This window comes from Lemur catta, chromosome 1, assembly GCF_020740605.2.
Source record: "Lemur catta isolate mLemCat1 chromosome 1, mLemCat1.pri, whole genome shotgun sequence".
Lineage (NCBI taxonomy): Eukaryota > Metazoa > Chordata > Mammalia > Primates > Lemuridae > Lemur > Lemur catta.
This window is the reverse complement of record NC_059128.1, coordinates 131784223-131811480: the sequence shown is the minus strand read 5'-3', so window position 1 is coordinate 131811480 and position 27258 is coordinate 131784223. Positions and strand designations below refer to the sequence as shown.

The window sequence follows — 27258 nt, the reverse complement described above, 5'->3', positions numbered from 1 at the left end:
TGGTGGTGGAGTGCGCGTATGAAATCTGGCTCCCTGTAAATGGGAGGCCTAGAGGATAACAGACTTGTTAGTTTCTGTTCTTCTACCAGCTTCTTAACATCTCCAAGGCGCAAGCTAGGATCTCTCCTAGCACGAGCGCATTGAACTACAAGGCTGTGATCTCTAGACACAGAGCCAGCCATGGGAGCCAACTGACCGCTTTTATGACCGACATCTTCATAGTTTCCCTGATGACTAAATCAGGTGTTTATCTGCTTCCTCAGACAACTCTGAAACACTTCAGCACACTCTCAAATTATCCAGAGGCAGTTTGCATTCACCCTTTGAAATCCTCTTGCTGTGGACAGCCTGAAATCTTGGTGACTTTGTCTTTAGCTTCTGTCAATCTTGATATTTTGAACCCCCCTGGATCTGAAGTCTAGTTCTGTCCTTCACAGACATTTGATTGTCCCCACAGCGGATGCCTCACCAGGCCTCTGGTCCCCATCTCAAGGTGAAACTGTTTGATCTTTTCAGTTCTTTTACTTAATTCAGATTTGCTGAGCTTTGTAATGACCCTAGATACTCTCAACTGAGCATTTACTAAGTCAGTAATTCTGAGGGCAACCTGATGATTTAAGTACTAACAATGAAAAAAAGAAAAGAAAAGAAATGGTTAGGTCATTTATTTCAGGGACTACACTTTAAATTCAAACTTCTCCACCCAAATCTCAAGTAGTTTAATTAGTCATTAAGTCTCTAATAGCCAGAGGGAAATTGGCAAAATGTGTGGTTTTCCTGTTTTATGGTCATCACAGGGAAAGTTAACCTCCATCCCAGGCAGTGTTGGTTGTCTGGCTTGCTCTGCGTTTTTAGAAAATGAAAAAGAGAGTTCTTGCACAAAGCAATGGGTATACCTGGGCTGGCTTGGTTGATTTCATGTGAAAATCTGTCTTATTGTGTTGTGCCATGACCTTGGGGAAAAGGAAAGATATACTTTGCTGGAAGGGCCGGTTGTGAGGGAAGAGGGGCATCACATATGTGCCCATGGGCTTGGGATTTATTAATAGAGGACCGAGTACAGGCAGGAGATCAGAGAACTAAGAAGGGGGAATCACCATGGTGCAGCAGCTAGATTTGAGCAGTCATCTCCAGAACAGCCTCTTAGCTTTTTCCCATGGCATTCATCCATTACTCTGCCTAAGGGGTGATTGTTCTAAAAGAGTTTGGGTGCTTCAAAACTTTCAAGTTCATCTATTGCTTCGAAGGTAAATTGTAAAGTCATGGATGTCATCAACTCCCTGGCCTGGGTGGCTCCCAGGCCCTCCTCTCCTTTCCTTCCTTCTTGGCCCCTCTGCACATGGTCCTCCTACTCCCTGGTAAGCCCGGGCTGTGGTCTGGTGAAGTCCTGCTCACCTGTCAAGATCAAGTTCAAACACCACCTGCTTTATAAGAGCTCTTGGCCTTTTCCATACAGAATTAACTCTTCCCTCCTCTGCCATTTCACTGTATTGTATAAATATTAATATTTCTATCCTGGAACCTATAATCCTTGGTTTGCCATATTTATTTAAAAGTTAGTCTCCCCTTTTACACCATAGGCTAACAGAAAGCGAAAACCTTGTCCTGTTGTGTTGTTTTTTTTTTTTTTTTTGTAGCCTTGGTGTCAAGCACACTACATAGCACCAAAGAATCATTTAATAAATGTTTGATAAAATAAACTTGGGGGGGAGGGGGGATTCCAAACTGTATGTCAGAAGAATCTGATTCTGAAAATAGTGCTTTGGAAGAGGGAGCCTGGGAGAAGACCTGGTTTCCAGATTTATAAAGAGATAAATCTAAAGCTAATTTAAAAGTTGTATTATTGTCATTATCATTTTTTTCTTTATAATATCTTATTCAGGTTCATTTCCATAGCAGTATTTAAAGAGATGGCATCCATGAAAAGATTTTTAAAAGCATTGGCCTGATGTTTTTCTATTGTTGGGAAAAGCTATATGATTTGCATTAATAATTTTTCTTTCTTTTTTTTTTTTTTTTTTGAGACAGAGTGTCACTTTGTTGCCCGGGCTAGAGTGAGTGCCGTGGCATCAGCCTAGCTCACAGCAACCTCAGACTCCTGGGCTTAAGTGATCCTACTGCCTCAGCCTCCCTAGTAGCTGGGACTACAGGCATGAGCCACCATGCCCGGCTAATTTTTTTGTATATATATTTTTAGTTGGCCAGATAATTTCTTTCTATTTTTAGTAGAGACGGGGTCTCACTCTTGCTCAGGCTGGTCTCGAACTCCTGACCTCGAGCGATCCACCCGCCTCGGCCTCCCAGAGCTAGGATTACAGGCGTGAGCCACCGCGCCCGGCCTATAATTTTTCTTTCTTGGCATCATAAAGACAATTCACACCATTTGAAATCGCACTTCTGAATTTACTCCATGGTATCAAAGTTTAATCGACACAGTCCAAAAGGTACATACAGAGATCAGGTTTTTTTAAAAAAAAATCATAATTGAATTGCACAGAGCAATTGCTTGCTCAGGGAATGCCCCTGACTGGAATTTCTACAGATCAGGGTACCATGTGTGCTTCTTGGTCGTAGGTTCAGGCCTTCGAGTACTTGGTGCTGTCAAAAGGACAGTCTAAGAGCGGAAGATTAGGAAACAGGGAAGGAATACTTGGAATTGGAGACATCTTACTTCACATGTTCCACATAAATCACCCGAGGCACACATCCAGCAGTTCCTGAGAATTAGGTACAATCATTTCCAGTTAGGGAAAAAGAGAGATGGAATAATAGAGAAGCTTCAGGAACTCATTTGGAAGATCAGAGGAGTTTATATAGCAAGACTAGTGACCAAGGCAGGAGCTGAACTGAAGCACCTTGACTTATTCCAGTGCTGGGGTTTAAATAAAAAATTTGTTGAGAAACAAGATATTTATGTAATCTCAAAATTGTCCTGTAATCTTCCAAAGTGTCAAGGTCATGATAGCCAAGGAAAGACTAGGTAACTGTCCCAGACCGAAGGAGATGAAAGAGACATGACGGCAGATACAAGACACGATCTTGGGCTGGATTCTTTGCCATGAAGGACGTTATTAGGATAATTGTTGAAACTGGCATAGGTCTGAAGATTAGATGGTGGTAATGAATCAATATTAATTCTCTGGTTTTGTTGGTTGTATTATGTCCATGTGGGAGAATGTTCTAGTATGTAGCAATTACATGCCAAAATATTCCAGGGTAATGGTATCAGGTCTGCAACTTAATCACACATGATTCAAGGGGGAATATGTTCTCTGTATTATTCTTGCAAGATTTCTGTAAGTTTAAAATGACTTTAAAAATAAAAAGAGAAAATAGGAAAAAAAAAAAAAGTGGCAGCTAAAATCCCATCTGCCTGATCCGGGAGAATTCAACACCTGGGCGCTGTGGTTGGGGGCAGGGGATGAAGTCTCTACCCAGTTGCACTCTGTGACATCCTGCATCCTGTTTCCTACAGGCCACTCCATTTGGAAGCAGTCCCCATGCCAGGGCAGGTTTAGAAGCAAAAGAATTTTTTATCACGCCATTAGCCCTGTGGCCCTGGACTCTGCACACAAAATTTCCTCCACAATAGGTAAGATGTTTTGAAAATTAATGGAGGAAAGGAAATAGAAGTATGTTGAAGGACAAGGTATTTAAGAAATTAAAACAAAATGCTCATTTATTGTTTTTAATATGTAGTCAAATATGACAGCAGTATTACACAAAGAGCTCCCTTCTCCCCTTCCTAAAATCCCAAATTTGTTGAGTCCAACTGAAAGTAAAAAAAAAAAAATGATTTAATTTTGAAACAAGCAATCAACAGCAAGAACACAGGTAACATTTGGTCACCACCAGCTTCCACACCTTTGAAGTTGAATTGTGATCATTATGGCAGTCAATACAATGGATTTCTTAGCAAATTATTACTAGGAAAAAAAAATATTTCCCACACACTGAAAGCAAAACCAGAAGAACTGCAGAAAAACTTGGTTTAAGAAGCTGTGCGAAGACAACATTAATGAATTATTGCAATCATAATGGTCCCCAGGTAAAAGATAGATGGCAAATTAATGGACTGTAAGGAAATACATTCAAACTTAGACAATTAGTCTTACAGTGAAAACAATCAGGAAGCTTGCAGAAGTATGTAGCATCTGAATTACTGAGTTTGAACAAAAGGTTCCAATAGAGGTCACACTTCTTTTGCTCGCAGACATCATTAGTGCAAATCCAGATACAATTGTTTTTACATTTGCAGGCTCAGGTATGTCCAACAGAAGGTCATCGGGAAGTATGTGTATGTTATTTTAGCATGACAGCATGCAGCCTTGGAATGTCTCATGGACATGGCAGAGAAAATAGGAATGATGCCCAGAGAACTGGAATCAATTCAAAATGCTCAGTTTTCCAAGCCCTGCTTTAATGAAGTTTTGGAAAACTCTGCAAAATTAACCTTCACCTGAAAGACACATCCTTGGGTTGGCATACAGGGATTTTGAAAACAGTGAGAAATAACTGGTGGTGTTCTGTGCTTAGGCACAGAATCTTTCCTTTTGTTTGGCAGGGGGCTGGGTTTACAGGGTCAGATTTTCCTCTGTGTTCTCTTTAAGCAGCACCACAGTGAGCTTTGTGATTCCTACAAAGGGTACAATTATATCCACTTTGAAATGCATTGCAAATATTCTGCACGCTGGTGCAATTGGCATAGAACACAGACGGAGCCCCTCCCCCTGAAATGCCCAACTTCTTTTTTCACACTTCAACATTTCAAATGACTACAAACAGAATTACCAGAAACAGTAGTAAATTCCTGGCATTTGAAGTTCCCATGATCCCAGCTGGCATGTAAAAAAAGGCTGTCTCCTTTTTTCCCCTGAAAATAATGTACTTCCCAGGCACTGTCCAAATGCCTCAAATCAGGCAAATGAGAGATTTGTTTTGACCAACCAATGAAAAGACTTCCCCTCTTCCCAGCTAGGGCCCCAAGACTGAGTTACGGGATACACAAAATGTCTGCGTCTAAAGAGACTTCACTGATTTCTCTAAAATGATTTTAACATTTCCTTGCAAGTGAAGCTCTGATTTTGTTCGATGTTGTTTTCAAAGTAGCCTGTGGAAGGACACTTAATTTGAGTTTTTATTTCCCTGCTATAACTAGGACAATCTGAGTATGTTTTTGTCCAAACTACCTTTAACATGGTTTCTTAGGCTTTTCCACAATGTCTAGACAATAGCACTTGAGTAGGGACACTGGGATGGTCAAACGTCCCAGAGATCCAGCTGTGTGACCACAGAAAAAAGTACCCTCTCGTATCCTTTCCTTAGGAAAATTCTGTTTATTTTATTTTATTGCCTGTGTGTGGTTGGTTGGCTCATGGTCTCCAGTAAAAACAGAAGCAAAGAACATGATCATGCCTTTTAAGTCAGAGGGAGATAAATGAAAAGTCTGTTTTTGGTCATTCCCTGACCATAAATAATCCAATTCCCTAGAGCAGGGGCTGGCATGATGTCAGGGCTGATGCTATGGAAGACGTACAGGTGATGGTTGCGTTTAAGACTCAATGGGCACATCCTTGCCTTTCTGTATGTCACATACGTGTCCCTTAGCATTACTTGCAGAATTTGTGCTCCTATGTCTGAATGTCTGAATAACCTAAATTTGTGCTGATCCTATTGAATATTTATTTGTACTCTGCTCTGAAGAAGCTGAAAACTCTGCCTAGATAGTACACTTGGATCTTTACTTTTTTTCCACAAATCATCTCCATTCACTTATTCCTCTGTTTATAACTCTGACCACATAGCAAACCTTTAAACTTAGTTTCATGCTATCTATTTGTTGGACAGGCACAGAAGGTTTACAGCTGCATGGTCAGTAAGTGATACTTTGGTCATGAATATATATTTTTGTAATGTTAGGAAAAAGAGAGACTTCGGTAAAAAAATCAAAACTCCAGTGGGATGAAGAGAAGTCACTGAGATTTTTCAGCCAGAATCAAAATGAATATAAGATCACTATCTGCCAAGTCAATTTTTTTTATTTTATTTCATTAAAAAAGAAATTCTTTGAGTTATTTTCAAATGTTAATAAGTCTTGGAAATTAGAAAAAATTGAGTTCCAGCTTGTGATTTGAATTTAATTTTTTTCTAGCCTTTTATCCTAGATTTTAAAGTAACACAGAATCTTTCAGCGTAAACAGTGAGCTGGAAATTGCCTTAGAATAATAAGTTTTGAGCATTTTGATCCTCTAGATATAATTTGGTCATTCATAATAAATGTATTATTGAGAAACCAATGGCGATATATTCCATAAACTTGTTATAGAAAATTGGTTCCCCAAATTATGTGATTTTACTTTAATAATTATCATCTTCTCTGCAAATCATTCAGAGGGCAGTGGGCATTGGATGGCTTAAAAGTTACACCAGGTGATAACTAGGCAGATGTGCTACAGTTTAAGTTGAACCTAGAAGATCAACTGAATCAAAACCTTAAGAAGTAATACCATGTTGTCTGACATACAGCAGTGGTAGAATAGAAAATTATACACACATGGAAGGGCCTCCAAGGTCAAAGTTTTCTGATTTCCCTGATTGTCTTATGAGACCTCTCTCCGGGTGTGCTTGTCAATATTCCACAGCTGTAGACTTTGTAATCAAGGTTTCCATTTGTGTATCCGTATTAGCAATTTGTAGTAAGTAATTTTATGAAGGCTGTCAAAGTCTGGGTTGGTCTTTTAGCAAAAGAGATAAGGGATGCATGATATTCCAGTCGGGGATTTGTTACTATTTCTGGGAATATTCTTAAGGGGCTGTCTTTGTATAACGTCACAAAGTTTTTCAACTGGTGCAGAATAGTCACCAGTACAAACTGATCAAATTCAGAGTTATCCGTAGGCAATTACTGACCCTACAGGAAAACTGACATAAGGCACGTCAAATGAGTACAAACTTTGGCATCACAGATTTAAACATTCCAACTCTGTAACTTCTAATTTTCTATTATTTAGGACAAAGGGTTTTTTTAACCCCAATGAGGGACAACAAAAAAATAATATCATGATGACTGCAATAAAACCCATAGCTGACTAGGTAATGGAAGAAAATGTTCTGATGATGCAAACAGGAAAATTTTCAGAAATTGAAAGCAGAAATAGAATGCTCATCCAGGTATACTTAAAATTAGATGTACCAAGCATCAACTTCAATGTGTATTTTGAGGCAAAGACTAAAGAACGAGCTGTGTAGATGTGTGACACGCCCAAAAGAAAACTCCCCAAAGCAAAGTCTGAGATAGTGACCTGTGATTTCAGTATCAAGTCCCCATACTGAATGCAAAGATCGCTGGGCCAGCTATTATAGCAGCGGAGCGTAACTACCAAACAGCCTCATCTCTAGCCAAGAAAAAGTCAATTCCCCAGTTCCCAGAGATAATCAGTCTTCCAATCTCCTTTCAAGAAATTTGTAAAACTGAGAAATGGAGAAATAGATAAGGATGATGTTGGGTTGTGGTTGAACTGTGTGTGACTTTTGTGGTTTCTTCTAATTCAAAGAGTTTATGATTTGAAGACTTCTTATAAATAAAAACCTACCTAGGATGAAGATTAAATGACAAGAGAAAGAGAAACATCTTTTTTTTTTTTTTTTTTTGACTTGATGTATTTTGCTCACTAGATAATATAGTGGTTTTAAGTAGGGGTGATTTTGGCCAATCTCTCTCCTCACCTCTGCACCCTGGGGTACACTGGCAATGTCTGGAAACATCTTTAGTTGTCACAAGGTAGGGGACATGTGTGCAGGCTACCATCAGCAGAAGCCATAGAAGCTGCCAAATACCCTATAATGCACATACCCACCCTCTATACCATTGAAACAAAGAATGTCTAAAATGTCAATAATGCCTAGGTTGTGAAAAGCTAAGATAGTCTAATAAATGACATGATAAACCACACATACCTAAAGTGCAAATGCTCCTATGATACACTGTTGCTTCTGAATATCTTAAAGCAGTGATGTTGATAATTCAAAAAGCCACAGTAGAAATATTGGTGCTAGAAAGTCAAACTTCAACTATTGCATCTAATCAGTAAGAATGCAGCTGAGCTGGAAAGTCTCCCTGGGTCAGGGACAACTTTAAGTAACTTTTCTTCTCATAAATGAGATTAACAGATCCTTTCAAATAGAGCAAACAACAGAGATGTGCCATGATGTATTATAGTCCAGAAAAATTCTTCAGGCAAATACTTGATAGTTCCTTATTTAAACAGAACAGGAAATTGGAATTGGAAGTTGAAATATTGATCCTATCTCCTTGCAAAGTTTTGTTTGAGGATTTCATCGTGTTATAATTATCAGTTTACATGTGTGACCTCTCACTGTTTATATTTATCACAACATACCACAAGATCTAGCACAGTAACTTGGTTCCAGTAGGTGTTCAATAAATATTTAAGGGAATAGAGTGAACAATGATGAAAAAATAAGGGGATGGATCAAAGTGCTCCATAAAATGTAAAATGCTTTGCAGACACAAGCCAATAGCAGAATATAATTGGTAATACCCCAGACCTCACAATAGTTGCTCAAAAAACCTTAGGATAAAAATGTTCAAATGATTGAAGAGCAAATAAAAATTATGACTATATATGTGGTAAGAAAACCTGCTATAAAGAGTATTTGTTTTCCAGTACATTTGGGAAGAAATGAAACAAAGGCAAAACAATTTTAAATGGCAAAGATAAATGGTACTGCTAGCTTAGATGGCCACAGATGGGGGAAGGTCGGGGAGAGGAGATGAGCAAAACCAAATAAAGAACCCTCAATAGCTACACCTGGAAATCACTGGTGGTTGTAATAATAGCAGCTTTCTGAAGTCAGCAACATGACAGAGGAAGACTGAGCCAATATTCCATATTACAGCACAGAGTAGATAGTCAATACAGCAAATGCAGTTAGTTTTGAGATGGACTATGCTTTCTAAACTGGTTGGTTGGCCTTAATTGCCGACAAAGGGGTATATGCCATGAGAATTGGAACAAACATTTTAAGTTCAAGGCCCAGTTTTGGCACTAGGAAGATTAGTATATCTCTTTAGGCCTCAATTTTCTTATCTGTAAAATGCAAAGGTCGGACTAGATGACCTTCTGTGATTCTGGTGTATGAATGCTGATGCCACAGGTGGGGTGGGGCTGGTAAAATTAAAGCAGGAGCAATCTTTTGGAATTTCTAAAGCACGCTGTAATCAAACACCAGGAAAATGCCCAGAGAAACGCAAAGCAAAAGAATGTTTCCCAAGAGGAAGAAACCATAATCATAGGATCTAGTTTTCAGTTTTATTTAAATATCAATTTCTTATCATGGAATGAAAGTGTCTTGAACCAAGGCATGGATTCTAGCAAAGCTTTTTCTCAAGTGGGCAGTAGATCCCAGGAACATTACCAAATTTATACTCCTTCATGAGGAAATAACATAAGAATTCTTTTTGCCAAAAACTGGCAACTTATACTAATCTGAGAATATGTATTATCTGGGTATTAGAATAATTGAAAGTCATTTTATTCCTTTTATATAGTCTACATTTGCAAACTTTTATAATTAAAATTAAGTTCCACATATTTTTATATTTTAATGCCACAGCCCCTTACTCTTGTGTTATAGGGATAAAATAAATATGAAATTATTTATGTTTGAGATATTGTTTTCTAAAGAGGAGCTTATGGGTCAGCTCCTGGGCCTCCCTTTGCGGTAAAGAATAAAATGGAAAATCAGAAGAAGCTAGAGAAGCTTAGTGACTCTACGTAATGAAGAACTGAGCCAAATGAAGGATGTACATATGCAACTTTCGCCCAGGAGAGGAGAAATAGTTGGAACAGTTGTCATGTGGGGCAAATATCAGAGGAAATATTAAGATGGGCGAGAAGGAATTTAAGGAATTTTGCTGTGTGTTTTGAATGGATTGTCCTTTAGCACTTTCTGAAGAAACGTATTGAATTGATTGTCTTTGAATGCTTTTTGGATTGATGGAACTATTCTTCCTTTGAATGCAAATGTTTGTGCTACTGGACCAATAGATAGATGTGCTTTATATGGGTTACAATGACGTAAGGCTTTAAAAGTCCACATATACAAACATTTAATCAGTCTGCATAATAATCTTCCAAGGAAGACAAGACAAAAAATATTCCTATTTTCCAAAATTGCAAATTGAGACTCATGGAGGTTGAAGTGATTTCCTCAAGACAACATAGTGGGAACTCAAAGCCATGTCAGCTGGTATTCTTTTCATTACTCCATGGGGCCTAAAAAAAAATGCTTGGCTATGCCCAAGAGCTACCAAACCTTCTCTCTTTCTTTCCCCTCCTTTTTCTTCAAGGACAAGAAATTCAAAGGAAATACCTCCACAGCAATGTCCAGTATAATTTTCTGCAATGATAGAAGTGTTCCTTGTTGTCCACTATGGTAGCCATGAGACAGGTGTGGCTATGGAGCACTTGAAATGTGGCCAGCGTGACCAAAGAACTGAGTTTTTAATTTTACTTAACTTTCATTAATTTAAATTTCAAAAGCCACGTTTGGCTAGTGGCTATAATATTGGACAGCCCAGCTCTAAAAGCTACATATGAGAGATTAGCAAATGCCCTCAGTATCTCAAATGAACATAATTGGAGGTCAGTTGTACTTTATCATTTATTTTTAGCTTTCCATTTGTTGGTATATCTTGAAGTCCAAACCCTTCATAAACAAACTGCCATTGTAGTCAGTGCCATCTGGCTGACTTAAGATATTTTTCTTGACTTTCAATATCTTTACTTAATCACTTAATATTATTTTTTCAAATAATAAAGATGAAATAACTAAATTCCTCTATAGCACCATTTATCTGATTTCTCCAGAAGTTTGTGTCCTTTTCCAATTCTTAATTTTTTATTGATGTTGTTATTCTCTCTATTATGCTTATAGTGTGTTAAGTCATGTGTACATGTACCCTCTTTAAATCATAGTACATGTAAAGTCCAAAGCATCAGTGTCCATTCTGAATTTCCAGAAACTATGTGTACGTTTGCTCAAATGAGCACCAAGAACAAACCAGAAATATAAAATAGAATGAAAGCTTCATAAAAGAAAGAGATTCAGCCAACACTTCCCCTTACCATTAAAGAATTCACATACCACAGAAACTTTTTATCACCTTTAACTCTTAGTTCTGTTAGGAAGTTTTCTCATACTTTACTTTCAAAAAGTTTTCCGTATTACTTGGTGCTTTGGTTTACTGAACAATTCACAGGGTTTTATGATTGCCTTACAGAATTATCAAATCTTTTGAATCTAAAATAGAAAATGAACTCTGAAGGGTATAGAAGATGAACTCGGAAGGGTATAAGAATATTAAGAATTGTGTAAAGATATACATGCAAGATTGATATCACTGCCAATCAATTGCTATTGGAAGCCACATACCACAAAAGCTAGTGAAAGAAGCATCATCTTATCCTAAAAGGAAGTCGTCTATGTGTTCCTTACGTATTTGTAGAATACCAGTTGCACCAGTTACATTGGCAAGTCATTTGGTTATTGCTACCCGACCAAACCTACTCCACAAGAAGTTGGAATATTTCATATAAACAGAACGTAGCTACTGCAGAGATTGTCATCACATCCTTCAGTCACCTTGCTTTTCATTTTTTTTGTTGCAATTATTAACTAAATGAGTTAGGAAAAAGTTACCACCCTCATCAGATAATTAAATTGTAAAGAAAAATATATGGAATAGAAAAGGGCACTTGTTCATGTCAGACAACCGTGATGATAAATTGTGATACTCTGCTAGTGGAATGAGGTCGTCCAATGCAGACATTGTGCACAGATGCTAAGTTGTTAGTAAAGTGCTGCTTATAAGACATCTCTGCTCCTTGAGACCTGAATCTGCAAATGTTGAATGCTGTGCCCTACAAGAACCAACAATTTCTTGGCACAGAATATAAAAGTTTCATGGGTCAGGGTGTTGATGACATTGTACACACAGTACCTGAATTTAAACTTTAGGAGCTCAATATATATTATTAACCGTTTTCCTCCTCAAGGGATGCCTTTTCTTTCTTCGTTAGTGGGGAATTTTCAAAATCTGGATTGTGATTACAGAGCAATTGAGAGCTCTATCCAAGGAGCTTTTTGCACCTGCTTTATCGAGCCAGGGAGGGAGGGTATTGACATGAATGAAAAAGTGGATCAAATAGGCAGGAAAATCATGGGCACTGCAATTAATTGAACCACTTTTGCTAAGTGACATAAAAATATTCTAATATTAAGGATTATTTTACAACTCTATGGAAGTAATGCAGTGATGCATCTTGCATTTGTTTTGTCTTGATGACAAAATGCACTCTTAGAATCACAAGAGCCTGCCTTGTGTTAGTTATAAACAAAAATATATTTATATATATATTTATGTAACTACTATGTGCTTTAAAGAAAATTACTGGATGATTCAGCAGGGTTCTTTCATTTTTCTTTTTTTTATCGCCATGCTGACTTGAATGGCTTCTTAGACAGGAATTGACAATGAAATGGGTCTCTAGTACTGAAATAGCATAAAATAAAAAAAATGTTAAAAATCCCTTAACATTTTTGTTTCAAAAATGATTAAGGAACTCTTCATACTGATTCCTTTTGTTTCCATCAGCCAAGAACAAGTGTGGCTTCATGGGACTTCACAGTTGGGAAGTGGAGGCAATGCTTCTTTAAACAAATCAGATGTTTTATTCTGAGGCAGGAGAACGGAAAGCCTCACTGGCCACTCCCTCTTCCCTAATTGTTAGTTAAAAGTTTGGAAATTTCAGAAATTTCCAAATGCTTATAGAAAGGGCATTCATTATCAAGGAAGAGGCAGACATAGTTTGAACCTCCTGTACAGATAAAAGATTCATCCTGTAAAGTAATGCAACTTGTTGATACAGATGGATCTAGACCAGAAAAACAGAGTCCTTTTGCCACACATCTGTTTGGAAAAGATAGAAATACTCTTATTTTGTGTTTGTTTTTGCTCCTGCATGAGTGGTTTTTCTCAGCCGTCTTGAAACATTCATCAATCCTCTTTTGAGTGAAAGAGTTCAGGCTTTGGAACAGTTACCTTTGAGACATCAGAGAAGAACATTTGAACCAAAGGTATAGATCCCTCATGAACTAAAGCTTTATTATTATTTTTTCTCAATCCCTTTGCAACCCTGCACCTAAGCCAAAAGCATTATAATCTTGTCATACCTCAGATAAGTCCACAGGAGATGTTCCAAGTGAACTATAGGTATCATTCCACTAGGGAATTCTGTGTTCAGTGTAAATGGTATCTTGTATAAGCTTTAGGTTTTTCTTTTACCCTTCTTAGGCTGGGCTTGTCCAGAAATCTTGTTTCCTTCAGGCTACAGCAGCTTAGGGCTCCTTTGTGTGTATGCGTTTGTTTGTTTGTCTTAAAGGTATAGGCAAAATTTTAGTTTTAACACCTGTAAACCAGTACTGGTGCTGTTCTGTCCTAGAAATTTTAGCACTGCTCTGATACAATAAAACCTTCTTTCTCGCCAACTGGTTCAACTTCAGCATAGGCAGGATGTCCAGAACCTCTTCGAAACTTCATTGCAGGCCATCTGCTTGGGCGTCTCTAAAACAGAAAATGCAAACAAAAAAAAGTAACACATTAAATTTTTTTCTTATTATGGCCACAGTCAGAATTAAGTGTACCCCTCATAAGCTCTCAAAGCCCTGTACTTGCATCTCTACTATGACACTATCTACCTCTGGCAGGTGATAGTTCATTTGCCACACATGTCCCAGAGGATTGAGAGCTTCTCAAAGGCAAGGTTTAATGTCTTATGTGGATTTATGTCTGAAAAATGCCCAAATAGAACTAGGCAAAAATGAACTGTATTAAAAAAACGAATATTTTAAATATTTAGCCACTGAAACTCTCTTCTCCAGAAGTCAATGTTGATGTCACTTCCTTTTGTTTATTAATTCATTCAAAAATTAAGTCTATGAAATTCTGCACAGTTCCTAGAAGTGTGCTTCTAACTAGGTGCTAGACTTCCCAGCAAACAAGCTAAAAAAAACTATCACTGAATGTCTTAAATAAATTATTTATTAAGCTAAGCACTCTCATATATGACCTTTTTTGCTTGAAAATTAAAGATGTCATACTCTGAAAGTAGAATCCATTATTACAGGGTATGGACAATCTCCAGCTTATGAAATAAATATTACATGCAGTGGATGCTAGTCCTAAAATACAGGTTATTTGTTATTGACAAAAAAAAAAGAGCATTTCTTCCCAGCACTACGTCCATCAAACAAACCTTCTGTGATTTACAAATAGATATGCTGAAATGAATTATTAAGTTACAGCTGCAGAAGACACTAAAATGCATTTCATAGCCATGGTGACACCAGAAACTATTATGCCATTTATCAAAGTGCCTGAAATTTTGGGGTAAATAAGACAATAAATATTGAAGGAAGTTTATTTTTATCTAAAGAATTTTTAATGTGAGAAAAGGTTAAATATCAGTGTACATATACTGGCATTTTGTATCTTTTGAGATTTGCCAGTTACATGCCAGTGTCCATGATTAATGGCTGTGAAAGAACATTTTCACATCAGGTAGGAATCAGTATTAGTTCTACCTTCTGGAAAAATACCAATCAGGTAATTACATGGTGCTTACTAATAATATGATGTACTGACTCTGTAACCATGATGTGGTCAGAATGTCTCACATTTATTTGCCGATGAAGTCCCATTAAGTGAAACTGAATATTCTTATTTTCCAAAAGAAGTTAAAACTAAGGAGGGCCACAAAGCAAATCACCGTGTTTGTGGTGGGATGTAGAGCATTATCAATGGAAATGTACAAGCACCTGTGGGGAAGGGGGTACTATAACTCACAGTTACCCCTGTTTGGAGGGGAAAGGCCACATGTTGCAGTGCCCACTATTTGTAGCCCCTGCTCTGGTTTCAGTGACTTCACAACTGGGCTTCTCCAAAGCCACGACTGCCCTAGTCAAGCAGCACCACTAAGATTTTGCCCTAAATCCTCACCTTTCCAAGGCCCACCTGCTTTATGGGTCCAGCTGGCAAGTGCAGCCCTATGACCTAGCACTAATTCATAGTACATAAAGACCTTGTGCTATACATGACTTTTCATTAAAAAGGAATGCAGATGACAAGCATGTTGATGAGGATGCTTGTGAAACTTACATTTTATTAAGTTCTTAACTGTATTTCATGCTTTGTACTAACTTAGGTGGTTCACATGCATGATCTCATTGAATATCCACAATTCAATCATTTCCATTTTTCACAAACCTGTGAAGCTAGCAAATGGCAGAGCCATTTAAACCTATCTACTTCCAAAGTTAATTTTTCCTGCTGTGGAAATTACTTCTTAAATAATTCAATGGTTTCTGCATAACTTACCCAACATTTAGAAACATGGTTGTAGTTTTATTTTAGTCTTCAAAATATAACATTACCAACTCCTTAAGTATTCTGTTGCTAAGTCTGAATTACTAAGCTAATAATTCTGTCTTAGGTGAAAAGATTGCAGGATTATTGATAATGTTTATCATGTACAGGGGCTTATCACAGAGGTCCTTGAAGTAGAAAGCACAAAAATGTTGGGAGTGAAGCTTCCTTTTTTAAGGAAATACAAACTTATTATCTAAATTAATTAAGGATAATATTTGCAATTTTTTTATTACTCTATGTAGGGGAAAAAACATAGAAATATCCCAACAAGATTTAAAATCACTAGTGACCCCACCACTCACACATAATTTGGTTAAACTATCAGAGTACATCACTCAAACATTTCATTACTAAAGTTGAACAAAATAGAGTAGGTGTAATCCAGCCACAAATTTATTCAAGACTGCTTTTTATCCAGGTACAACTGAAAATTTATACTTCCTCCAATAGTTTTTACTAGATTAAAAGAAAGGAATTTTTCCATAATAATCTTATTAATAAAACTTATGATGAAAGGTAACAAATGTCATACAACTAAGGTTTTAAATTTTGGGTCTTATTTTATATTTCTTTTTTACAATTCCTTGACATCTCAATTTTAGCCATAACAATGCTGAATAAAGAGTAACAACCTTGCCAAAATTCTGCTTTCTTTCTAGAACACTTTCACAATGAAAGAGGCAATGCCATCCCATATCCCAGAACAATTATGTGATTGTGACTAAATCACTTGATTTCTCTGGGCCTTTGTCTCCTCATCTGTAAAATGATAGCTAACTTGTTCTCTGAAATTCTAGGATCTGTATATTTTCGTGTCTCAGATAAGTGACTTTAAAGCTGGGAGAAGATCATAATTAAAAAAAAAAAATCCCTCCGTGTTGAGGTTCTTCTGATCATTGTGCCTCCTACCTCCCTCCACTAACTTTTAGAATTCCTAAATTTAAATTAGGAATTGTAATATAAATTAGTCCTAACTGAAATCGCTTTTCTATTAATATGTCACTCTGCAGTTGTTCAGAGATTTCCTTATACATGAAAATAATGGGGCAATTCTATGACTTTAATGGAATGAATGAACATTTATTGCTCATAGAAAAATCCTTAATGTCAATGCTGTAATATGAGCCATCTGCCCAGTGGACTGGGAACGGCTTGGACGGAAGGGTCTAGAAACCTGGCATCATGTCTAGCCCTGCCACAAATTTGCAAGCATGTTAGAGACGGGATATATTGTACTTCTTTCCTGAGGCCTAAACATTCCCAAATCTGTGTTCTTTTTAGAATGGCTAATTCAAATTGTCATAGAAACTGTTAGAGACCCCAGGGTCACTTGCTAAGGGAGCAGGATGCAGGCTGCAAATTGAAGAATTCAAACCAGACTGTAATGTTAATTCACTACAGAGATTCAGGATGTAATGCCTTGAAACATGACTGGGTGCAATGCGTGGGTGAGCTCTAATTTCATTTCTGAGAATTATTTATGTGATTAATGACATTCAGAAGGTACGTTCACGGGGCAGGCTGTGCAGGCAGGAATTCTCCCTAATTACTGCTTCAGTACTATTAATTGAACAATCATCCAGATCTGTCTCAATGGTCTGTGGCAAGATAATTAGTTGAAATATCCACAAACAAACCTGTAGGGTACCCTCGGTTAGCAGTGTACACAAAACTGCAGCTGGCGACTTCCCTGCCAGGTCAGAGAGCAGAACAGGCGGTGCTTTTTGTTGGGTTGGATGGGCCCTTTTTCATATTCTGGGCATGAATATGAAAAAAAGGGAGGAGGGCTGATTTTGAAATTCAAGGCCCAGATGAAGACACCTGTGCTACATGATGGCACTTGCCAAGCAGTTGATTCGAAAGTTCTGGTATTTTGTGCTGCTTTGCTCAGTGAACAGAGAGGAAGTGGAAAGAGAGATCACTTCCCAGCACAGGACGTGGGCAATGTCACATGTCCTCTTTGTTACTTAGTTTCGTCACCTGGAAAATGAACTGAACTAGATTGTTGTTTTTCAAACTTCTATTTATTTATTTTTTTTCATTTTTAAGCCACAGATCCTTTTTTCTAATAAAATCTCACCTGGAAGCCCACACAGAAGCACATACGGTGGGCCTCCTTTAATTGTGATGGACTGTCTGTGCTTACATGCACTCCCTGACCCCTGAGAGAATCTGTGAAGCCTATACTTTCTTAAAGCATGTTTTTGGAAGCTGTCGAACTAAATCTGTGTTCCTTAAAGTTGACTGTGCGTACAAATCACAAGGATCTTGTTAAACTGCACATTCTAATGCAGTAGGTCTCAGGGAGACCTGGGAGTCTGCATTTCTAACGGGCTCCCAGCTCACTCTGGTCCACACAACATGCTTTAAAGAGCAAGGGTAATGATTTTCTAAGGTGTCTACAGAAACACCCTCCAAAATCGAGTGGAAGAAAAAATATTGAACTTCTTCTATCTTGTGTCTCCAGCAGACCTTCTTGGGAACTGAAGGCATAGCAGCCGGTCAACCATTCAATATTTAGTTTTGATAAAGTTTGACTGTCCAGTGGAAGAGCTGGGATTTTTTTCTTTTTGATTCTTTAAAATACAAGTTCTTTTCTATTTTCCTTATTTTGTGTTGAATATTTCTTCAGTCTTAACAATTAGCTGGGTTGCCAGATTTAGCAAGATGTATAAGACAGCAGTTAAATTTGAATTTCAGATAAACAAATAATTTTTTACACTATATTTCATGGGACATACTTATACTAAAAAAATGACTGTTATTTTTATTTGAAATTTAAATTTATCTGAGTGTCCTGTATTTATTTGGCAGCTCTGTCTATAGGGAAACACAATGGTTTTGGGCCCTAGCCAATGAAACTTGCAATTTAATTAGATTAAACTACTTTTGTTTGTGGCTGTATCTCTTTGTTTCATGAATTGTAGATCACATTTTCCTTAAAAAGAGTAACTCAAATTGATTTGTCTATCTTCTGACAAAGCAGAGGGTAGCTGAGCCGAGAATTCCAATCCCTTATGTATGAAGCAAAGCCTGAGTGTTTTTTACACATTTTCTGCTCATCGTGTATTGGTTCTTCTTGCAGTTGGCTTTTCTTTAACCTACTGTTGCTACTTGCCATTGGTATGTTGCCTTCATTCTAGAACTGTCCTATGGATGATCCTGAAGAATTAGTTATAACTGCAGTTGGTACATGTCCAAGATGCAAATTGTCCCAAAGCATATACAACGGAACACCTATCTATTGGGATTAACAACAATAACAACAACAAAATCCTATTATTCATGTGATTTTTCCAAAAATGCAAAGTAAATGGCTGCTAAATTAAGTACAACCTCTTTAATATGGGAAGAAAGACCTTTCAATCATACATTTCAAATACTTAATGTACATTATTTTCTTTCACTGTTTGGTGGTTCTCAGAGCTGACTGAAAAATAAAATCACCTGGGGAATTTGAAAACAAACAAACAAAACTGATTTTGAGGCCCCCTTCAGCCAACTGATTTAGAATCTCTAGAGGGGACCCAGGCAAGTGTATTTTGGAAAAGTTCTTCAGGTGAATCAGTGAGTACAGTGAGGCTTAAGAACCAGCCACTGCCAAACTGCACCTCTCTGTTTCCTGTCTGTATCTCATAATTTCCCACTCTGAGCCTTTGCCTGTTGTATTCCTTCAGCCTGGAAGGACTCTTACTTCATCACCTTTGCTTATGCAAATGCTACTCATTTCACATTATTTCCAAGAAAACTTCCCAGGTCCCCACCTACAGATTAGACGTCACTTCTCATTTTCCTGTGTTGTTTCAGACATTTCCTGGTATTTTATCACTATCACTTGTCACATTTTAGCACACATTTGGGCTATGTGGCTGCGGACATGTAGTCTCTATACATACATCATGCTCTCTGTATATATGTCCTTGAGGTCAAGTGTCGTATCCTATAAGCACAGCAGTGGGGGACTGAAAATATATGACACCTGGAAGAGGATCCTTTTTTGTAACATCTGGCTCCTCTATAAGATAAATTTATAAAAGAAATGCAGATACAGAAAATTTCCTTATTTTGAACTGCGTAGATATAATATGCCAGTAAAAGATATTAAAAATAAAAAGTAAAATATTACCATACAAAAAGAGAAAAAGAGTGAATGTAGTTTTTGAAAAAAAGGGAAAAAGACACATGAAGGAATATTGCCAAAGAACGCCACAAGGTTCAGAGTATGATTTGCACTTGTAATGACAAAATTGAAGCAGTTTAAGTTCTGTTTCTTCATCTTTACAAGCACAATGCTAAAATTCTTTATTTTGAATCTATTGTTTTAATACAGATACGTGAAGGAGTATATGAATTGAATTGCCTGAGATGAATGCAAAAAATTCCAAAACCTTATGAACTTATTCTCTAAATGGATGCATGCAGCTGAGTTTGCTGTGAGGGGCCCTGTGTGTAACTGGGAATTCTCTGAATTAACTTCCATGTTTTCCGTGTAGGAGACAATGTTCACTAAAGGATAAATAATAAAATTGTGCGAAGTTGAAGCTTACACATATATATTAATATCATGTCAATAAAACTCAGCAGTAAGGGAACCCATTTTTGCATGTAGGTTGGCAAAAGTTTTTTTCAGGGAGGAATATTTTATCACTAACACAATTTAGAACTTCTGACACATGGTGATAATAAAAAGCAACCTTATTTTAGTCAGTTTTATTATCATTCTTTACAGACAATGTACCCTCCTTTTTACCTTCACCTGGAGCAGAGAGCCAAGATCTACCTTAGCCAGCACAGCGTTGTACACAAGGAAACACACAGTGAGTGTTTGTGTTGACTTGCATAGATCTTATTCTATAGTTGATGCCCCCACTGAGGGCACAGCATCGAGACTGTTGGGTGACAAGCTATCTTCTTGACTTTTTTCCTCTTTTGACTTCAGTCCATTTTTGGCCACTTCGTTGCCCAAACCAAGAATGAATATGACAGTGACTATTAGTGCATTCATGTAGGAATAAATGCCATTAGTCAGCTAACAAAATTACTATTTACACATTTCTATGGAAAACACAGTACTAAACATGAGGCATTTATAGTACATTTAGGCAAAATAATGTATTTGCATATAAAAGCTTGAATAGGAGCTAAACAATGAGATTTGAGAGTCAATTAAAAAAAACAAGTATCCACTGAAAACATCTGGCTATAAATGCTATGAGTTTTGTGGAACACTACCTTCCTCTGAATTTGAGTCATCAGGGATGGTTCCGTGGGTGGAATGGACATGACAATCAAGGACAGAGTGACACTCATCATCAGTGTAGCTCTGATGCTACCTGCAAGACTCATTCCAGGTCCTTAGAAAACGGCAGCCACTAGTTTTGTGCGCATTGCTTTTCTCTCCTATACTTTATCCCCTCCAACACCTTTAATGACATTAACATTCCCTATTTCAGGGCTCCTCCTGGATCATTTTGAAAATATCCACTTCCATCTCTTTTATTTATTTTTTTTTCAAGAAATGTTTCCTTTTATTACTTTTGTTAAGTTTTTCAATTCCAACTATTTTTGCTTTAAATATTTTTTTTTATTTCAGCTTATTATGGGGGTACAAAAGTTCAGGTTATGTATATTGCCCTTCCCCCCGCCATCCCCCCGAGTCATTATGTAGGTATACACCCATCCCCTCCCCCCACCCTCCACATCTGTCCGGCACCCAATTGATGTTATTCCCAAATGTGCACTTAGGTGATGATCAGGGAAACCAATTTGCTGGTGAGTACATGTGGTGCTTATTTTTCCATTCTTGGGATACTTCACTTCACAGAATGGGTTCCAACTCTCTCTAGGAGAACAAAAGAGACTCTATATCACCATTATTTCTTATAGCTGAGTAATACTCCTGGTATACATATACCACATTTTACTAATCCACTCATGTATTGATGGGCATTTGGGTTGTTTCCACATCTTTGCAATTGTGAATTGTGCTGCTATAAACATTCAGGTGCAGGTATCTTTGTCATAGAATGTCTTTTGTTCTTCTGGGTAGATGCCCAATAATGGGATTGTTGGATCGAATGGTAGGTCTACTTGAATCTGTTTAAGGTATCTCCATATTGCTTTCCACAGAGGTTGCACTAGTTTGCAGTCCCACCAGCAGTGTATGAGTGTTCCTATCTCTCCGCATCCACACCAACATGTATTGTTTTGGGACTTTTTGATAAAGGCCATTCTCACTGGAGTTAAGTGATATCTCATTGTGGTTTTGATTTGCATTTCCCTGATGATTAGAGATGTTGAGCATTTTTTCATATGCTAGCCATTCTTACATCTTCTTGAAAAATTTCTATTCATGTCCTTTGCCCACTTTTTGATAGGGTTGTTTGATTTTTTCTTACTGATTTTCCTGAGTTCTAAATAGATTCTTGTTATCAGTCCTTTATCGGATGTGTAGCATGCGAAATTTTTTTCCCATTCTGTAGGTTGTCTGTTTATTCTTGTGACTGTTTCTTTGGTTGTGCAGAAGCTTTTTAAATTAATCAGGTCCCATTTGTTTATCTTTGTTGTTGCTGTGATTGCCTTAGGGGTCTTCTTTATAAGTTCTTTGCCTAGGCCAATGTCTGTAAGAGTCTTTCCTACATTTTCTTCTAGAATTCTAATAGTTTCACACCTAAGGTTTAAGTCTGTTATCCACCGTGATTTGATTTTTGTGAGAGGTGAAAGCTGTGGGTCCTGTTTCAGTCTTCTATATGTGGCTATCCAGTTTTCCCAGCACCATTTATTGAATAAGGATTCTTTTCCCCAGAGTATGTTTTTGTCTGCTTTGTCAAAGATTAGATGGCTATATGAGGATGGTTTTATATTTGGATTTTCTGTTCTGTTACACTGGTCTTGTGTCCCTGCACTTGTGCCAATACCAAGTGGTTTTAATAACCACAGCCTTGTAGTACAGTTTGAAGTCTGGCAAATTAATACCTGCAATTTTGTTTTTATTGCTTAATATTGCTTTTGCTAAACGGGGTCTTCTCTGGTTCCATACAAAGTGTAAAATTATTTTTTCTATATGTGTGAAAAATGATGTTGGTAATTTAATAGGGACTGCATTGAATCTATAGATCACTTTGGGTAGTATAGACATTTTAACAATGTTGATTCTTCTCATCCATGAGCATGGTATGGTTTATATTGCTCATTCTATCTCAACTCAAAGCAGCCGGCTCCAGTGTGTGGCCATCACGTGGAACCGCACTGCCCCTAAATCCTTTGGATCATGGTGTGTTGTCTTCACCAGGGTTTACTGAACCTCCTGCCAGCCTGAATTCCACAGAGGTCCTCTTCAATCTCTGTTCTCTCATCTACCTGACAATCAATTCTAGGTAAGTTCCCCACATCCTTATCACAAATCCTCATCTCCTGTATTTTCCTCTTCCAGATCCTGAGCAGTCTCAACTAGTGGAGAAAAAAAGTCACATATCCAGGCTAACCCAGACTCAAAGAATCACACTCTAATTTCCACTGGGAAGTCAGTGATTCATTTACTCTTCCTTGTTGGATGCTTTTGATACATCTAAACTCCATCCATTTGCTTTCCAATATCCAGTCTCATGCTGCCCTTTCTCAGATCGTGAATTTCTCCACCTATTTTTACTAAGAAGATGAAGCCATGAAGAAGATCCAATCCTCTTCTGCCATCAATGCTTATATATCTAGTTGTGCTTCCTTCTTATCTAAAATACTCTTCCTCGGTTGCATAGTTAATTGCTTTTCCTGCTCGATAATCCTGTCTCTGCTATGGAGTTCACTTCATTCCTCTCTCCTTCCCAAGAACCTTAAAACACTCCTTCCATAGTTTCTTACCTTGTGCCTACACTCAACATCAGAAGAAAAAAAGTCTCTATTTGATGTTCTTGGAATCCTCAGGGCTGTATGTCTCTTGAATGTCTTACTGCTGCCACTGCCTTCACGTTACAAAACCATTTTTTTACTCCCTTAAATCCAGTGCCTGGTCTCTCCCATTGAACATGCATCCTCTTGGGTTACCAAGGATCTCATTGTCCAATTAATACCTTTTTTTCTCTTCTTCTTCTGTGACTTCTTTAGAGCACTTTGCACTGCTGCCTTTCTCCTCATTCTTGACCTTCTCCCTTTTGTAACTTTCTAGTATGCTATGTTCTGTTGTAGCTCGCTCTGTTTTCTGTGTGTTTTTGTTTTGTTTTTCTTAAATAGTCCCCTTTTCTGGTTCCTAAACACTAACCGTCAACATATCCTAAGGTTTAGTCACAAGCACTCTCATCTTCTCCATACGGGTCTTCTTTATTCTCCTTGGTTTCAACTTCCACTATTGTAACGTCCATATTTTCTCTCACCTGACTATCTTAATCCATTCCTTCTTTTCAGGTGTTTTTTTTCCGAGAATATTATGGGGGTACACAGGTTTGGGTTACATAATTTGCTTTTGAACAGTTTGAGTCAAAGTTATAAGTGTGACCTTCACCCAGACAGTGTACATTGTACCTACTAGGTGTGAATTTACCCATCCCCTCCTCCCCGCTCCCACCTGCTTGATTTCCGTTGAGTTTTACTTCCATATGTGTACATAAGTATTGATAGATTAGTTCCAACTTAGTATTGAGTACATGTGGTGCGTGTTTTTCTATTCTTACAATACTTAACTTAGAAGAATGGTCCAGTTCCATCCAGGCTGTTATAAAAGATACTAGATCATCATTTTTTATAGCTGAGTAGTGCTCCACGGTATTTTTTGAAGAGGCCCTATTGCGATTTGAGGCCCAATCAGCTCAAACCAAACATGCTCAAAATCCATCCCTTCATTTCCCTTCCTAAACTAACTTTGCCTTCTGGTCTTTCTAACTCTGTCATTAGGAAATATAATTTCCCAGTTGCTCAGATTTGGTACTTTAGAGTCATCTTTGATTCTGTCTTCATCATACCCCTTTGTGACATTAAGAACATCTACCAGATAGCACTGCATGAATAGAATCTTTAATTCTGACTGATTTTCCATGATACAAGCTGAGAATATTCCAGTTTTCCTTAGCATTAGCCTTAGTTCACCATATGTTGATAATGCTTTTGGCAATATTTCTTAATTTCTTGAACCACATTTCCACAAGGGGCTATTTTCTACTAAAATTGGGTAATAATTTGGTATTAGACAGGCAATTTACTCTAAAGAAAAGTACTTTGCAGTGGGTGTGAAAACAAGCCAGTTCACTGTTGCACAGTGACTGGGTTAAAAGACAAGATAATGCTGCCTTGGTCATAAATATCCTAGTAAAAGTCAAATGTGAGTTAGTGCTGCTCCCAACCACAATTAAGACTGGCAATGTTCCTTAAGAATTTGTTCTCATAAAGTTACTCGTGTCCTGAGCAACCATGTTTTTCTAAGTGAAAGTAAAGAAAGCTGGCAAGTGAAGCTCTAATCAGCTGTGACCTTAGGAATGGTTAATGGTGAGCTATTTTCTACCCTAAAGTAGTTGTGTGCTTTAAACCACATTCAATCACACAACTAGAAAACAATCCAATAAAATGACTTATGCCATCAAATCCAAGAGTGGAAACTACTCATTTGAAGATTTAGAGTGATGTCCACTAGTCAAACAGAGGGCAAAATTAGATTTTCATATATGAACAGTATTTCATGATGTGTTTTTAATTTGTGTACATTTCAATGAAATTACAAGTTTTAGAGGAAGTTTAAAAGGCAGATAGCAAACTTTGCACATATTTAAGCTTTTACATTGAAAACTGGTATCCATAATGGTGTATCTTTTTAAGTCTGAGAATTTGATTTATTTTGCAATTTTGGATACATACCATCTCTTGTCAAATCAATTAAGAGATTGAAATAAAAGGATAATTATGATCCTGAGAAAAGGAACAACATAGCATTAGTGTGGCAGGAAAATAAAAGTTAAGGAATATGGAATTTAGAGGATCAATGGTAGAGATACTACAGATGTATTTGTAATTATATTTGGATACCATGTTATAACTAATAGCAGTGTTTAATCATTCCTTACCTAGGGCCCCCCATGATGTTCATTACTATCCTTTACAAAGATTCATGTAATTTCCACAAAAGCTTCCTTGAGAGTGCATTACTTTCATCCTGTGATAAAGAAGTGCTGATTACCATTGTAATGATATTGTGTGAGCCAGGTTACAGTTTTGGAAGTAACTCTTTTGGCAACATTTTAAAAATGAAAAAAAAAAATAAATAAAAAAACAATATGGCTGAGACATACCAATTAGAACCTATACAAATAACTGTTTTTATTGTACAATCGATGGTATAATACTCAGGGTTGATAATATGGTTTGTGAATTATTTAGATCATTTGTTTTCTTCCCTTCCTCTTATCTTGGATAACTCACCAATGCTTGTAAAGAAGATAAGAATGGGAAATAAATGAATCCCTCCAATAAATCTTGGTATTTACACAATTTGTGGCTGAAACTGACTACTGTTTAAAATGGTGCTTTTAACACAGATGAAGGCTGCTTGGAGTAAGCAAATTTGGTTTCAAGCACTGGTTGGGTTACTCAGAATGGTTGAGGAATTGACCCAAAGTCACAGTATTGTAAGTTAAAAGCTGAAATTGATGCAAGATCTGTCCCCTTTGTGATGCACTCTTTTGACTGCGTTTTAGTGGTTCCTGATTCTGCCACTGTCAAGCACTAAGGCCTGAGGCAAATCACTTCTCATCTCTTGCCATCCACGTTCTTATGTATAAAATGAGAAATTGAACAAACAATAACTCGTTTTCTACTTAGTATGAGCCGACACCTCTAGTTAGCCTTAACAACTAAAAAATACATCAATAATCATTTTTACAAGGGCCAATATTTACTTATCAATGACATTAATTTTATGCATTTAAGACATACTGTGAATGACTCAACTAAAATATTCCCAGTAAAATTTGCATTAAAAATATCTGAGTGCATCAAATCCCACAATACTCAATTTGCAATTTAAAGAGTTGTTTATTTTTTCAACTATACGCATGTTCTTTCAGAAAAATGGAGTTCTATTTCTCTTTAGGTAATACATATATTGCAAAAAGTTGTGAACTACTGATTTGATGTTTCCTTAAGTTTTCTGCTACCTCCAACTTTCTATCACTTCATGATTCTCTTTATTGAAGTGCCAGGGGGTTATTTTGGATGAGACCATTTATTCAGCAGGTATTTAGCAAGCATTGTGCTTGTTGTTAGGGATAAGAAAATGAATGAAACAGATAATGTTGTCCCTTGGAGCTCCCATATTGCTATTACAATTCACTAATAAATAACTTTTATGTTACTCACAATGAGGAAAGTCTTTATGATTTTGTATTAAAGCCAGTCCCTAGAAAAGAACTGATCAGTCAATTCCAAGTATTAACCTGAGTTTTAACTACCCTTACAAATGCAAAAGAAATTTAAATGTCCTAATCTCTGGTTACTTATTGGTTTCACTGAAATACCATAAATCATTTCATTTTAAAAACAGACATACACTAAATTTTCACTTACCCTAAATATACTCTGCTTAATAGATTTTACTGTTTGTGAATACAACTTTAAATCCAAAACAGGAAAAGGAGTTGAATAGACATTCCTCCAAAGAAGACATAAAAAAGGGCAACAGGTATATGAAAAGTACTCAACATCACTAATCACCCAGGAAACAGAAATCAAAACCACAGTAAGATATCACCTCATACCTGTTAGAATGGCAA

At 37.2% G+C, this 27258-nt stretch overlaps 1 protein-coding gene across 3 annotated transcripts in view; it reads right to left on the bottom strand.

Annotated features, from left to right (window-relative positions):
* Positions 1-12158: 12158 nt before the first annotated feature.
* Positions 12159-27258, bottom strand: part of PLXDC2 (plexin domain containing 2) — a 374582-nt gene continuing 359482 nt past the window's right edge. For 2 of the 3 annotated variants that reach the window (XM_045534432.1, XM_045534442.1), the window contains one exon: positions 12159-13648. In XM_045534432.1, coding sequence (XP_045390388.1) covers positions 13532-13648 — 117 coding nt within the window. In that variant the 3' untranslated portion in view covers positions 12159-13531. Of the gene's footprint in view, positions 13649-21335; positions 21354-27258 lie in introns of those variants that run through there. The other variant, XM_045534460.1, reaches the window with a different exon arrangement.